The sequence below is a fragment of the Cornus florida genome, unplaced genomic scaffold (genome assembly GCF_030987335.1).
Source record: "Cornus florida cultivar Cherokee Brave unplaced genomic scaffold, ASM3098733v1 CherokeeBrave_3.0.0_Hap2_Chr11, whole genome shotgun sequence".
In the NCBI taxonomy this organism is placed as follows: Eukaryota; Viridiplantae; Streptophyta; class Magnoliopsida; order Cornales; family Cornaceae; genus Cornus; species Cornus florida.
In genome coordinates, this window is record NW_026775581.1 from 118,373,220 (window position 1) to 118,389,469 (window position 16,250).

General features: G+C 35.6%; 1 protein-coding gene across 5 annotated transcripts; it reads right to left on the reverse strand.

Annotated features, from left to right (window-relative positions):
• Nucleotides 1-1,151: 1,151 nt before the first annotated feature.
• LOC132286903 (zinc finger CCCH domain-containing protein 38-like) lies at nucleotides 1,152-15,946 on the reverse strand. Of its 5 annotated transcripts, none has more exons than XM_059789326.1 (5): nucleotides 15,757-15,946; nucleotides 5,074-5,469; nucleotides 2,471-4,694; nucleotides 1,431-1,479; nucleotides 1,152-1,275 (listed from the first exon to the last, which is right to left on the reverse strand). In XM_059789326.1, the coding sequence occupies exons 1-4, from the start codon at nucleotides 15,819-15,821 to the stop codon at nucleotides 1,450-1,452; spliced, it is 2,715 nt and encodes a 904-aa protein (XP_059645309.1). In that variant the 5' UTR covers nucleotides 15,822-15,946; the 3' UTR covers nucleotides 1,152-1,275; nucleotides 1,431-1,449. The 5 variants fall into 5 exon arrangements, 3 of the variants coding, with proteins under 3 accessions (XP_059645309.1, XP_059645311.1, XP_059645310.1); XM_059789328.1 differs by adding an exon at nucleotides 14,745-14,824 and having other exon boundaries at nucleotides 1,152-1,479; nucleotides 15,757-15,892; XM_059789327.1 differs by having other exon boundaries at nucleotides 1,152-1,479; nucleotides 2,471-4,682; nucleotides 15,757-15,945.
• Between the last annotated feature and the right edge of the window lie 304 nt (nucleotides 15,947-16,250).

Genomic DNA, 16,250 nt, shown 5'->3' on the forward strand with positions numbered 1-16,250 from the left:
ATGCCTATAAATAGGAGTAGGACTTCATTTTGTAAGCAACAAGTCCTAGAGTGAGTCTTGAGAGCATTGTAGAGAGTTTGAGTGCTAGCCTTGTATAAAGCATTCTTTGAAGTAATAGAAGTGTTCTTTCCTTGCCAACTTAAGTGTCTTAGTGTGTGTGAGTGTGTAAGCCAAGTGAGGAGAGGGCGAGGGCCACTACAACACTAGTAAGCGCACGAGGGAAGTGTGTTAGCTAAAGTGTGCACGGAAGTTAGACTGACCAAGCACTTGCGAGAGTAGAAGCAACGTTTTGGTGCCACATGAGAGTAGCTAAAGTGGTGCTGAAACTCTAAGCCCGTGACACCTTGCTTGCATTATTTATAAAATTTTATGATTTAAGTAGAATTCTATGTTATGATAAACTTTCAGGTGTCTCAATGTAAATTTTCACAAAATCTGACCCAGCCTAGAATTAGGTCTTAATTGAAGGAGTGTCAGTGTAATTTACCTATAAATAATTTTCAGTTTGAAGGGCTCTGCAATCACAATTTGACCCAGAAATTCTTAAGTTAGCTTGATCGGTCCCGCCTTCCAGGTCTAAGTAATTCTCACCCACTCACTGTGTGACTTAAATTTGCCACTTTCACACTCACTTAGGTGAAGGTTTGTTCAGAAGCTAGAATACAAAACTCCCATGGCACACATCATTCAGCCTCTTAGCTGGAACTGCAATCCAACAAAGTTGAGTTGTGCACCTGCCGTTTTAGCTCGATCAATCAAACTCAAGTTCAGACATGAGCTAACCGAACTCATGCATGGCTCGTAAGGCTATTTTCTAGCTCAAACTCAAACTCAAACTCAAACTCGGGTAGTGTTGTCATGATCACAAACACCTGTTCATTAACATATTCACAAGCCTAACACGCCCCAGTTATTGGGTTCAAAAATATTGTTCGGACTGAAGACATTTACTTAATAAACGAATCGATCTCTAATTGGGCGGGCCGAGCCTAAATTATCCATGAACAGTTCGGCTTGACTGCATCTCTGTATCTCAGCCCTCCATGCAAAAAGATGGCAACACCTGTGCAAAGTTCTCTGTTCCAGAAAACTCAACAAGGCCACAACAATAATCAAATCTTCAGCTCCAGTCTTGGCAATAATACCCTCACTGCATTTAAACATGTTCCACTCATTTTATTTTACTCAAGGGAGAGACAGTAACAACAGAATGGAGACTTCCCAAACAGAAACTAGCGTCTTTACTTGCAGTTGCAGGAGACCGGGGAAGCTAACCTGTTTTCAACCAGTAAAGTACATAAAACAGAATGATAAATTATTTCTAGCAACTATAGAAACTTAGTTACAAACAAATTACTTAACACCCTGTTGTATGATACAAGAACTAAATAAAGAAAAAGATAACCAAAAAAAACAAAAGGGAAAAGCACCGGGAGTTTCATGTGACAATTAGCTCTTCTGATACTTTTCCAAATATGCCTGCAAAGAAAGAAATACAAAGATGGTAAACAAAATTTTCAAGTTGACGGGGGGGTATTTAGAGAGTTTACATGCTTTTCAATTTTGAAAAGTTCTGTCCTAAAAATAAAAGGAAAGAGGGAAAAAGAAAATAAAGCAAACACATCCTCAATTTGGAGATATCAAGCAGAAATTTTCTAAACATTCAATACTCTAAATCAGATTCACCATATTCCAAAGTTGATAATTATGTATTTGGCAGGAGGAAATGGCCCATCATCAAAGAAAACTTAGTGTTGAAATAATGAAATTCAGAAAGTGCCCGCAACAAATATATATATATATATATATATATATAATACAAGGTTATAGAACATTTATGTTAGAGAACTATATTTAAAACATACAAATGGAGTAAAGCAGAAGGTAAGGAAGCAACTGGAAAAAACGTCTTGTATTACACAATTATACACCTGTATTTAGCAGGAAAAAAAAAAGGCACATGCATACTGATACAGAGTTCAGAAAAATTGAGGATCCTCGGATCATTGTTAAGTGTAGTAACAGTTAGAACAGAGAGTTCTAGTTAGGGCAGTTTAAATTAAGTAAAGGTGAATGATTTCCTTCATAGATAGTTTGACTAAACGAAATAGGGTAGTAGATTTCCAAGGAGCATATGTAAATCCATGAGATACTATAATAAAACACATACATTCCAACAGCAAACAGATGTTAAAAAGGTTCCTTTCATTTTTCTATCTACTAGAGAAACAAATCGGGTATAAACTTCATTTGTGGAAAGGAGTCCATTAGAAGGAAAAATACCCAAAAACAAATTAGAAAAAGAAACCCATTTTGATTTATCAGAAAAAGATAAATGAGTGGGCAAAAAAATCCAATTAGAAATGATCAGTTAAGACAGAGTAGAAAATTTCAGTGACTTTCCAACTCTTTTTGCCACATGTCCTCTGAAATTATTATCTGAGTATAGGCTTGAAAGAATCAGAACTACCTGTACAAGTTTGGTGAGCTTTGGTTTTGAAGATGACAGATAATTATCAATTTTTTCTTGTGACTGAGGAATTTGAGCCCCTTGGATGCTACCCATCACTTTATCAACCACTTTCTTCACTATAGTCTTATGAGCCTCTTTGCTCACTTGACCTTCCTTCCACATTGGTTTCAGAAGGTCCTTGACAAACTCCACTAGTGCAAACTTAAACGCACGAATGCCTTTCACATCATTATTTTTCTTTCCCTTGTCAGCCTTACCATCTCCATCTCCATCCATCTTCTCCAAGGGATCATTGTCTTGCAATTTATTTCTTTCCTCAGTCGCTGTTCCATTTTTCTCCTCAACCTCACAATTGACCACTGGATCCAGCTTGTTCAACTGCAGATTCTCTTGATTGAGGTCGACCATTGAATTACCGGTCTTATGTGGATCAGCACCATCTAGTCCACCAGGACTAGATGGAAGGAATAAATTTTTGGCTAATATTCCTTGTTTCCCACCCTCAACGCTTTTTTTTTCAAGGACATTTGTTGAAAATCCCGGGACTGAGATATTGACATCAGGTTTACTCATCTCAACACCACCACTTACAGGGTCATACCGCTTCTGGTCACTGGCTTGATTTTGCTGACTGTATGCTTCGGCAAGCACAATAACAGGCTCTGTAGAATTAGGAAAGGATGACTGCACAAAATTAACAGAATGTTGCTGATTAACAGCAGTATATAATTGAGGAAGCTGTTGTCCATTTCCAAAAAACCGAGCTAAAGAGACTGAAAGGTCAGTAAGTTGTGAGAGTTGCTCCCTGTTTACTATGTTCTGATTTGGTGAAACTTCAGAGGTTACTTCTGATTTATTTGGAAGCCCAACAACAGGTTTGTGGAATGATTTTTCCTCCTGAAAACATTGATGATTTTGTAAGTTGATAACATTTTCTCCTCTTGGAACGAGAGGATGAAGCATTTGTTGATGTTGCCCAACTGCAATTAAGCTGGAAATAGGTTCAGTAACTGCACTTGAACTCTGGCCATTTTGATCAAAGCTTTGTGCAGACAGGACATTAGCAGAAATATTTAGATCTAAGGTTGAAATAGCACCATCTCTGGTTGTTTTTCTGTCATTGCAAGAATTCTCAAATATCATTGGTTGAATGGCTGCATGATGCTTCTGACCTAGGGCTTCTTGAGTAATCTCCTGATCACAAGTGGGTAAAGAGATTCTAGTATGATTCAGAGATGGTGAAGTCTGAACTATGTGACTAAGCTCTTCTTTAACAATGTGGTTTGAAGATTGCACTCTACAATTCCATGTAGGAGAAATATCCATATCAGGAAGCCAAATATCAGCACTCCTTGGTTTGGTGACACCTGTTCCAGCACCAAAATTTTCTTCCTTCGCCTGAAGATAATTCCTCTCATTGCTCTCTAGTGTTTTACCACTATTATTTGGGGGACACCAAGATGTCGCCTCATTGTTAGAAGTATGTTCCCATCTATTGTGCATAGACCGTTCAGTAGCCCTTTGTCCAGGACCGCTCGCATCTCCATATCTATCATCGCTCCATTCATGCAACTTTGCAACATCTGAAACAGTTTTATCAGTCCATTTTAGACTCTCCCTCGATGCATTATCTGTGTTGCTTGGCCGCCTCCAATCATCTCGTGACCTTTGATCAGGACTGGCACGTCTCTGGCCATGGTGAGAAAACCTACAAAATTTTCCATTACGGCAATTTCCCGCAGCAAAGAACTTGCAAGGAATATCGCCACTTCTACGGGATTCATGATCCCGACTGTACTCAAATGATGCACCTTTATTCCTTCTGTCAGTTTCCCTTTCTCTAGACACTTCACTTGCAGACCCTTTTCGAACCCCATCAGAAGCAGCACTATCATGGACATATTTGCATGATGCCCCCCTATGACACTTGCCTTTATAAAAATCGTTACAGAGATTGTTGGATCTTCCAATCCTTTGCCTGCCTTCAGAATATCTCCTATCCTTATAGTCTCCATCATCCTGGTGAAGATACTGACAACGATCACCTCTCCTGCATCTCCCGGCAGCATAATCTTTACAAGGCCGCAATGAAGTACTTCTATCATTTACTTCTGATTCCCGTCTAAAACCACGTGCTGGACTCCTGCTCCGACTCCAGCTCCGACTCCTGCTCCTGCTCCTGCTCCTGCTCCTGCTCCTGCTCCTGCTCCTGCTCCTGCTCCTGTACACGATAACCAGAACCTGAGCAAGCCAAATATGCAAATAATTGCTTTTAAATTAGAAGGCAAAAAAGGATGGCCCTAACATAAACATAAGATTAAGACGATAACTCCATTAAAATAAATTATGGAAGTTGAAAAACAACGGAGTTAAGGACCTAAGGTACAGCTATGTGACAATTTAGAATCCATGATGTACTTCACTGCCACAAATACAACATTTGTAAACCAAGCATAAATAAGAAAGAAGATTTCAAGGTTGAATTTGAGTGGGAGGACAGTAATCATCATGAGAATCCAAAAACTTCAGGATCAGTTCGGGACATTACTATTCTTTTGGAGAGTTTTCCAGTATTGGATGTGATTAGAAGTGAATCAGACCTGTATGATCTGCCCGAACTGCTCTTAGGGGAGCGACTGCGGTTTCGTTGCCTCCAGTCATCAAGACCAGGGGACATTTTTGTGCCGTAACTTCCATCACCATCCCATGTCATTGTGGCATCTGAAAATTCTCTGCTATCTTTATTGTTGGCTTCCACACTGTACCACTTTGGATCATTACCACCAGCAAACTCTGTGGGTTGCCACCCAAGTTGCGATTCTTTATGGCTAACAGACTTGCCTTCTTTCCCAGGCCAATCGTCATCAGGTCTCTCTCCTACTGAAAGTTCCGGCGCTTCCTTCAGATCCCACTTAGAAATTCGTTTCCTGGCACTTCCACTCATCTTTCTTCCACCAAAAGCAGCACTACTTTCTCTAGATGAAATGCGGTTTAACCTGGAGGACAAAAGAAAGACAAAACAGAGATAAATATGGATGAAATAAGATCAATTTCTAGTTTATTTCACTTTCACCATCTCTCTGGTCTCTGCAATTCAGCAGAATGCAATTCCACTACAAGGTTTGAATCTCCAAAATCAAGATAAAGCTTACACAAATTGGTGTAATTGCATGTTCGAAACTTTTATACAGTGGAGTATTGCCACTCCAACATAAAATGATGAGCAAGGAAAGATTAGATCACTGTCTTACTTTCGAATAAAACAAACAAAATCCACCTCAATTTGACTAAAAGTTAAAAGACATAGAAAACAAGAAAAAAGGAAAAGGCACAATGTAACATTTTACATTACCAATTGATCTCTCCAATAAATTCAAGCAAGAAGTTCAGGGGGGGAAAAAAAGTTCAAAGACGCTTCCTGGCAAACTCTTAGAATGAAGCCCTCTAATTACAATGAACACCCCAGATAATACCACAAGGAAGCTGACTTAGCAATTTTTTCAATCTCTAACATTTCAACAGAAAACAAATAGGACTAAAATAATGAATTATAAAGTAGAGATTCAACTGAACTCGACACATGCATAAAAAAAAAAAAACACACAACAACTCAATTTACAAAGAGAGGACCTGAGTTATCACGCACATAGAACTAATAGTGAAAGATATTATTTTCAATAACTCAATGACTGAGGACAATAAATGAACAAAAAGCGATACATTTCACCAGTGGAAAAGTATCCTCTAAAACATTCTAAAAAACCCAGGCATTATTTCCAAATGAGCAACGATTTACGTACCAAGGTCAAAAAGTTCATGTCTAGCCTCATAGTTCAACATTGACATACAGATTCCCTTTAGAACTACAATCACTTGCAAACCAAAAGGCAACCATAATACACAATATATCTGTACTGGACTTGAAGAAACATAGGATAAGAATACAGGGAATACTGTTCTCTTAATACAGTATCTATTATGAAAATCTTCCAAGATCTCAACATAACTAACATGGATGCAACTGTATAGGGCTCATTGAAAGATAGTTAACCCATTTTGATGATAATTTGTTCTTTTTTCTTCATTGAGAGTGAATAACTAAACCAAGGAAAACAGAGCTTGAGTCTGTCGATTTCCCTCCCTGTAGACAGCTCAAAGAAGATGTTTGCCCAATTTGTTTTTTCTTGTTTGAGAGCGAATATAACAAAACAACAATTTGAGAAGCGCTCGAGTTCATTGATTACTTTAGCTGATTCCAAACCATCAATAATGAGCTAGGGTGAACTTGGTATAGCTCGGAGCACTAGATAAGCTTAGCTATGCTCACTATTGGCCAACTCAACAACCAAGCCTTGTTCCAACAATTTGGGTCCACTACATGAATCCTGTTTCACCATGTGCTATGTAAAACCAAACTTCAGTTAAACCACGCACCATGATATATTTCCTCACTAATGCAACCCTTTTTAATTTTGGTCTTCCCTTCCCTACAATTAATGTTAAGGAGGAACATGTCATTATACCTCATTGGTGAAGTTACTAATCTTTGCTAGTTGTTATGCATGCCCAAATCATCTTGGTCAATCTTAACTCCCATGATTGATCACCTCTATATTAATCCACTCTTGTCTAACACCACATCAATCTCAACATCCTCACTTTGACCAAGCCCATTAAGCACATTGTTAGTAACTGTAATGTATTTACTATTTAGGGACTGCCAATTGATTTGCAGCATTTCCAGTTTTGATTATTTCAACTTTCAATATGTCTTGTTACTTTATCACATGCTGGATTTTACTTAATTTATAAGTTCTAACTTCAAGGAGAGTATACATCTTTTACATCTTAAAATTTTAAATAAAATAAACAATTTTGTACATATTCAACTCAAATCAACAAAATTGATCCAAACTACTTGGAGTTGGCTATGCATATACTTCAAAAAAAGTCGGCTGCGAGCATTTAACACTCCTGTAGTATGCATATAGCTCATATAACCCCTATAGGTTCTGAAAACCCCCTAACGTTTATTGTAGGGGCAAATAAGGACCTCCCGTCAATTGGCCATTAATGGGTGATAAAAATACTAAAATGCCCTTCCTACAATTAAAATAAATAAATAAATAAAAATTCATTAATGTATAATTACTATTCTATCCTTTATTTTTGAGGTTTATATACAAAAGGGAAGGGAGTTTTGGGAATCAATAAAGGGTAATTTTGGTATTTATTAAATTTAATCAATCATGTGCCAGGCACAAGTTTTTTTAACGGTGCATTTCTAACGGTAAGAGCCGAAAAGTCATTCTTTACAACATTTTTAAATTGTTGAGGGAGTTATATACCCAAAGTAAAAGAGGGGTGTTATTTGCTCAAAAAGTAAACCCTAGGGGTGTTTTAGATACTTAGCCCAAAAAAGTCCGTATCATTGTCCAAGTAGCACCTTCAAGTTAAACGAAATCAATTCTCACTTCTGCATCCATTGGTCTTTTTTCGCACTTTAGCAAACTATCTTTAGACAAGTTTCACTCAGCTTGTATTTAATTTGGGCCAATAATAGCTTCTCTTAAATATATTTATTTCCTATTATATGTTTTTTGTAGTGTCATCATCCATCCTTGCATCCTTGTTGCGGCTTCTACAATCACTTTTCAACATGTTATTCATTCATAACCCAAGATGCCATACCACAAAAAATGGCTAACCTTATTGTTGTAATGTTGTCTTAAAAATTTACAAGAAAATCATTGAATAAAGTACCTAAAGACAAGGAGTTTGATGCTTATCCTAATGACTAATTTTTCTCCCTAAATATAAAATTTTCAGCCTTTAATATCCCCTTGTATTTCTCATTTCTTAGTATAGTAATTATTCACAAGAGGAGCATTTAAAATTCTGCATGAACAAAGATCAAATGTTTTTTCATCTCAAATCATAGTTTCAAAAGTACAGAATGTAAAATAGGCAGAGTTACAGGCAATACCAGGGGAGCCAGGTTTTGCTCCAATTCTACCCTTTGCATTCAAGGCCGAAAAAAAAATCCAGAAGTAGTGCAGCACCGCCCACCATGCGCACCCACCAAAAAATTAATATTGATATTAATAAGGGTTGACTAAAAAAAAAACCCCTCAACTTTCAGGGTTTTGCAAATACACCCCCGGTGATGCAACTAACCCCCTCAACTATTGAAAGTTTCAACTTATCCCCAACCTGTAAAAGTGCCGTCATACATCTAACCATTTTGCCCCTCAAGAAGAAAAAAAATTAAAAGTTGTACATTGGTTGTAAAATGACAAAAGTACACTTAATGACACAAAATTAGGGCTATATTACGGGTCGATTTATGGATCTAAAAATTATCCAAGGTCATTTTGATCAATAAAAAAGGGTATTATAGAGATTTCAGGTCCAAAAATGTCAATTTACAGTCACTATTGTAAACGGCACGGGAATATCTGCATATTTTAAAAATAGTATAAGGTTTTTTTTTTTTTTTACTAAATCATGAAAAGTTTTTTCCAGTTTACCCTAACAATAATAATAATTCAGGGGAAAAATATAACACCTACACTCCAACCTTATAGACACTTCTTGCTTCGTCTTCCAAACATATATAGCTGCATAAAGCGGCTGAACAACAATGCTGTTACTATTCAAATATTCATAAATCAATTTATTTTACTTCCCAGTTTGGTTTGTAGCCTTGTAGGTCAATTTCCCCAAGAGAATTTTATGGATATAAGATGCACTATTATTTTAATGTGCACATTCAACATCTACATATTATACATAAATGTATACATATGTAACAATTGCTTTCTGCATACTAACAAAACATGAGTTTAAGCTACAGTCACCCCCCCACCCCAAATGGAAATCGCCATTGGTGAGCCTCTATATAAGCTTCTTAAAGTGAACCACACCTTGCCTTACACTGCCTGAGGGCAGGACTCAATTTCCAACAGCTGATTCAGTGTTAAGCTTGACATCATAAATACAGGCCTGCCCAGCCTCACTAGCTCACCTATACAATTAACTCAGTCATGCCTTCTCCACATGATATCCATTCAAGTTATTCTTTAAGTTTTGTTTTGTATTATTCCAATTTTATAAAATGTCACTGAATAAAATTACTTTTTGCACTAGATTGAATTCTCCCCATATAGTTGGGAAATTTCTATCAAGGATAGTGTTACGCCTCAGTGAAACTTATAATTAGTCAAAGATAAGCTCGGGCCAATCTTTACCAACATGATCCAAGGCTGCAAAATTTTAGAATCAATAAGGGACTAAACAATCATAGACTAAACAATCATAGTACTTGGGAAAGGGAGAAAGTCACAACATTGATACCATATCATATTGCTGACATGGTGTAATCAACCAATTCAATCATGTCATATAAGCATGTGGAGTCCACACAATACAACTAATTGATTACATGGCAGTTAATGGAGTCACATGTATGCATATATTTGGTGAGCCCCATAACTGCATGTCAATACTTAATTCATTAGTAATACTAATACCATGTCATCGAAATGACATGGTATCACTGTTCTATGGAAGTTTTTATTTTTATTTGAGAGAGAGAGAGAGAGAGAGAGAGAGAGAGAGAGAGAGCCTCCATGTACATATATTCCTCTTTTACCAATTCAAGAATATTCCTGACACTACTATAAAATTTCCACAAATCCTTTGCACAATCCATTTGCACTTCCATAATTCAATGATTTATTTGCTTCCTCCCCAAACTTAAGCTTTCACTTGGAAAACATTTCTGCAGAGGAAAATACCATAGACATGCTTCCAAAATCCAAATAGAAGAGAACTTAATTTTCTTTTTTCCTGGTGTACTTTCAATGTGGCAAAAAACAGAATACGTGTCTAATCATATTCTTAAAAGCTTCAGCTTTTAGCCATATCTTTGGTGGGGAAAACAAATATTGGGTCTCTAAAGGAAGTTTAGAACTCAGGTTCCAGTTCCACAAGCTCACATGGCATTTTAAACACAAGAAAAACAAAATTTGCAGGGCTTTCAAATTAGCATATTCAGCTCTTTCAGGGGGAGAAAAAAAAAAATATATATATATATATATATATATATATATATATATATATATCTACAACTCAATCCCAATGAGACCTCAATGTCACAAACCACCAAGGGATTCCTACTGTTTAGCTAATAAACTGTTTAATACATTTTTTCTTTTGTATATTTTTATTTCATTTCCTTTCTTTTATATGCTAAAATAAATCTCTTTTTCTTTTTCTTTTTCTTTTTTTATAGAAAACTAAACTTTAATACTATACGATAGGAGCATTCAAAAGGAGAACAAGGGCTGATACATACGTGATAACATTGCCTTCTTGATTTCTAAGATGCCCTTTATATGTTGGCATGATTACCTATCAAATAGCCACCAAGCTGAATTTAGGTACATCAACTGAAAACAGGTACCAATAGGTAATGTAGTTGATTTCAAATCCTAATCCAGCAATAGAGATACCTTTGAACTTTTAACTGGAAGTAGCACAGAGGGAAGACATGAGTGCACTTCATCCCAGACTTCTTCCAAAGAGGTATAAGTGTCTTATGAATTTCAAGCATTTCTTTCCAACCATGAATTCCAGAAAACAAGCAAGAAATGGATGAAATCATCAATAAGTTGATATCGACAAGTGAGGGGCAATGGATTAATAAATGATACAGCATCTCAGCCCTAGATTTGCAAAGCACTCAATATCTATTGAAGGGTTCGGAGTCTGCCCCTTTAGAGCATCTCATTAGTATGTTATCCTAAAAATCACTTCCTCCTCTATTCGCGCTTTGTTTCCTTTCTTGCTTTTCGTTTTGAATTGTCTTTTTCCTTCTTCTCTTGTATTCTACATCCTATAGGAAATCTCTTCCACTCCTATTGAGTTCTTCTCTTTCTTCGTTTCTTTAATAAAAATTTCCAACTCCCATCAAAAATCAAAAAAGAAAAGTGAAAAACAAAAAACATATATATATTGCATCTAAACAAATAAATATGCACAAATCTTTTGAAAATCTCCACCATAGAGATCATTCAGAGAAATTGAGAAATACTACTTTGTTTGCAGTCAACTGTATAAGAGAAAATTAAAATTTAATCCTGCGGAAACCTAGGCAAAAAGAGAAAAATTTGTGCATAAAAGAAAAGGACAAAAAAAAAAAATCATGGATAAATTTATATGAAAATAAAACTTCTATGAATGAGCCCTTAAACATCAAATGCCTCCAACTTCCACTAAAACTAGCCCTCTAGAAATCCTCTATTACATTCTTTCAGAACACATAAATAAACAAGCATATAGAGCTTTCAAGGAGAAACAGAATTCATTCCAGATGTTACACAGGATGTACCACGCCTCAACAGCATCGAGAGCAAGACTTGTCATTAGTTTGTCATTGTTCCCAGGCTCCCAGCTTAAATTAGCATATCCCAATTTATTCGTTTAACTACAAGTTAAAGGCTTTTAAGACTGATAAAATTTTATCATAAAGAAATTGGATCCATCATATATTATCATAAACTATTGAAGTTATATACATGCATTGCACAGTAATTTTCAGATATGAAATCAGAGAATGATTCTTTATTACTTAATCGCTCACAAATGCCAAACCATGTTTCCATATAGCACTATTGTGTAGCATCTCAATAACAGGAAAGTAAAAGAAAAAGTAGGAACTGTTTTTCCTCACTAATTTGAGTGTTTGGCTATCAAGAAAAAGAGTGGGCCTCACGAATAACTTTTTTCTCCTTCAAAAACAAATTGCCACACCAATTATTTTACACATAGCAGCCACTTTGCGCAAAATAATAGCACAATCTACGTCTGTATATGTGCCCCACTTATATTGGACTTATACCAAGTACTGCATTTTTTATCCTTTCCTACATTTTATACAGAATTATGCATTGTGGAAATGTTAAAATCTTACTTTCCACAAACTTTCCTTTAAACGAAATAGTTGTAGAGAAAAGCAGCTCTTTTTATCCTTTCCTTAACTTACTTTTCTCAACAACCAAAAGGATTCTACAAGTATACGCACACACACACACACACACACACACACACACATATATATACGACTGTTCACCTGCTCATTGGTGTGCAAGGAATTTATACACGAATTAAATCATCACCGTTGGATATAAAAACGTAAACTACCTTTTTAACTGCCAAATAGAATCTGACGGTTACTACTTCAAGTGTGCATGCATTTTCTTGCGAACAATTCTGTATATATATATATATATATATATATATATATATATATATATATTTTATCCTTAAGTAAAATATGTTTAACTACCTAGATGGAGATTAAATTTCATATAAAATGAGTAATAGCTCTCTATCAATGGCCAGTTCTCCAATATCATTAATAGAAATGTCATTTGACATCCAAGGAAAAACCAAATCAAGCCTAAATAATGGAAAATTCAACGAAAAATGCTAAATGTTAGTTCTTATTAAAAACCCCAGATTTTTCAACCACCTCAATGACCCAATTTCTCATCAGCGTTATTTCAGCAAGCTGTAAAATATATCATTTAACTTATTAATATTGTGTATTGTTTTGGAAAAATAATGGATAATGTTGAACATTGGAATAGCATTCATGAGTTCCATTGACGCCAACTTTGATTTACTTACGGAAACAATGCAATGATTATACTCTCAAGTCCCATGTCTAACCTAGCTTAAATTATGAAGTAACAAGTAGACAAAATACTAGAAGAAACTTCTTGCAGCGGCCACTTCTCTACTTCCAATTGACCGAAAGTTTCATATAACAAACAGTTTTAAATGTTCTATACAACTTTTGATAAAATGTTCAGATTTTTCGTACAAATTACTCCAAAATTTATTCCTCCAAATGTACCAACAACTTTCTTATGGTCAAAAAGGTCAATCACTCATAATAAATAATGCAGCATTGCAGCCTTTTTGTGCAATATAAGATATCTTTCCACCTTCATAGCCAACCTCCTCAAGTTAACTTCAATTCTGCATGACTCTAATGTTCAACAGGTAACATGGTATACAAATGACACTTAATGTGCAGTCCGTTGCATTCTTCCAAATTCTTGTAATACAACATTGCTTTTTATCTTGCTATCTCAAGAAGGTTTGATACAATCTCCACTCTAGAACTTCAAGTTTAACCCAATAATGTGTCAACGCACAATGTTGCTTTTGGGGAAGGATATTCCAATATAATTGCATCAGCTACTATTGAAGGCACTTGGTAAAACCTCCATGCATTAACCCCATGAATGTACTGCAGAAAAATTATATCTGAATATTAGCGTCTAAACGTACTTATATAGAGATACATGGAACTAAAGCACAACAATGGAACTCTTTACCCTATACCAAGCCTCTATATATAGCAATTAACCTAGGGAAATTTAATAAAGCCTAAAGAAAGAAACTAATATTTTCGCGTAACATGATTATATATTTGATGTCTAGTTTCTGTAAAGATTGTAGGTCTGCCAAATTGAAGGTTATAAATAGCGAAGAAATATAATACGTCGCCATAAAATATTGTATTGTGCACTTGACATCCCATGCAATGACATGCACTGAAGATAAGAATTAGTTTAACTTCTATCACATATCAGAATGTTACTACCACACGTAAAAGTGAAATCAAGTATGATCAGTAAAGCTAACAGGAAAATCAATATCGCTCATTAAATCATCAATAATAAACATATTTAGCATGATTCCCCTAACCTTCACATTCCACACTCAACATTACCCTATGTTCATCAAAGTACGTTGACCTCTCCAACATGTAACTACTCAAAAAGGCATTGAAGCAAGTGCCCTTTACATCACCAAACAACGATATTTCTTAATTAAATACTTAACATCTACAGATATCCAGAATCTGAATATAGCTAAACTACTTCTGAAAACCAACAAATATGATGAACTTCTCCTTGTGTACTTTTAACCAATACAAATTTCTCATATACATCCTTGACATTGGTCATGACTCATAGCAGGTGTATCTAGCTAGTAGCAGGTGTATCTAGCTAGTAGTCAGAAGTGAGAAACATAAATGTTCGAAATCTTCCTTATCTCATAGCAGATTGTACCACCAGTCACCACATTCAGATTTTAAAGTAAATCAGTTGAACCTTAAACTTGAAAGGGTTAAAATAAAAGATTGCTCATTATGAAGTCAAAACACTTAAAGAAGTCATAGCGAATGTACCAGGCAATGTATGGGAAATTCAACTGCCTACTGGATTGATTCAGCACTTGCACAACTCTATTGACCAAGAATGTGGAAAGCTGAAAAGACAAGAAGGATGGTCCGCAAGGAAGATTGCATCCTAGAGTTAGTTAGCATGTTCAAATTCTACACGGCAATTTAAGGTTCTACTAGTTTTTTTTTTTTTTTTTTTTCCTTAGTTGGTACTCTCACACACATGCCTCTACTGAGGCTTGAACCCCTGACCTTCCTTTGGGAAGTAGGAGCCTAATACCACTAGGCTACTGACCCATTGGTTCTACTAGTTTCTAACAGAGTTGTTTATTTTGCTTTCACTACATTGATGTTACATTTTCTCCCGCATGTAAATTTTCCTAATTGCACAATATTAACATAGGTGTACAATTGCAGACAGTAACAAACACTACACCTTGCAACAACTAGACTATCTATAGCAATATGAAGACCCAAGTTATTGTTTTTCAGAAAATAGCCAGATAAGAAAGTTAACCCTTCAACAAGATTGCAATTGGCATTACTGCAGTAAAGGACACCTTACCAGCATAATTAGCAGCAAATTCATTTTCCAGTAGCCTTATAGTCAGCCATATATAAAGAGTGAGCTACTTCAAAACCCATAAAATTGTTAATTACCACTAAGGGAAAAAAAAAAAAAAAAAAAAAAAAATGGACGAAGTGACACATAAAAATTAGGGCTTTCTTAAGAGGAAGCTCAAGTCGCACGCATCCACTGAAAGGAACCCAAGGAACGTAAAATCTATGAATCGTATAGATTCTTTGAATCTAGATAACCAATGAAACCCTAAAAGCCCCTATTTTGAAGTTCAGCAACAGCATTACCGTTTCGGTTTAGCAAAGGGTAAAAAAAAAACAAAGAGACCCCAAGTATTGAAACCCTAGAACCTTTAATTATAAAGACACATACATGTGTGTATTACAAGCAGCAAATATTATACAGAATCGAGTAAGAGAAAATCGAAAGATAACTCACGCGGAATCAAAGAGAAGTTGCCATGCAGTGTCAAAGAGAGAAACCCTAGAGTCTGGCTTCAACATGAGAACGAGTTAAGGAGTCCGCCATTGAGAGCCCTGGTCTGTTGAGAGAGAGAGAGAGAGGGAGAGAGAATAGATTCTTGCTTCGGTTGCATTCTGTCGATAAATTATCTATATACACGGAGTATTTTGGTAGAAACACTTTAGAAATCCTTTTTTCGTTAATTTATTTATTTATTTATTTTTGCATAATCAGGACAAAAATTATAAAAATTATAAAAAAGTTCAAAGAAATTACCACGTAGTAGCATTTACTAATTTAAAATTATATAATTTTAAAAGAGAAAATAAACCAAAATTCATGTGTTTTTCATAGGAATTGGACTTTTTTAAGAGCCTTTTCTTTTTTCATACCGTCTCTTTTTTCATATTGTGCTGTGTGGTGTGTTGAATAGTAATAGAAAACATTAATATCTATTTGTTGCAAAAAAT

Bases quoted from the DNA above. Each gene is read 5' to 3' on its own strand.
- LOC132286903 (XM_059789326.1), bottom strand. From the start codon at position 15,821: ATGTTGAAGCCAGACTCTAGGGTTTCTCTCTTTGACACTGCATGGCAA. The intron at 4,695-5,073 runs GTCTGATTCACT...TATCGTGTACAG, and splicing joins AGTTCGGGCAGATCATACAG to GAGCAGGAGCAGGAGCAGGA. The intron at 1,480-2,470 runs GTAGTTCTGATT...CTTTCTTTGCAG, and splicing joins AGCTCACCAAACTTGTACAG to GCATATTTGGAAAAGTATCA.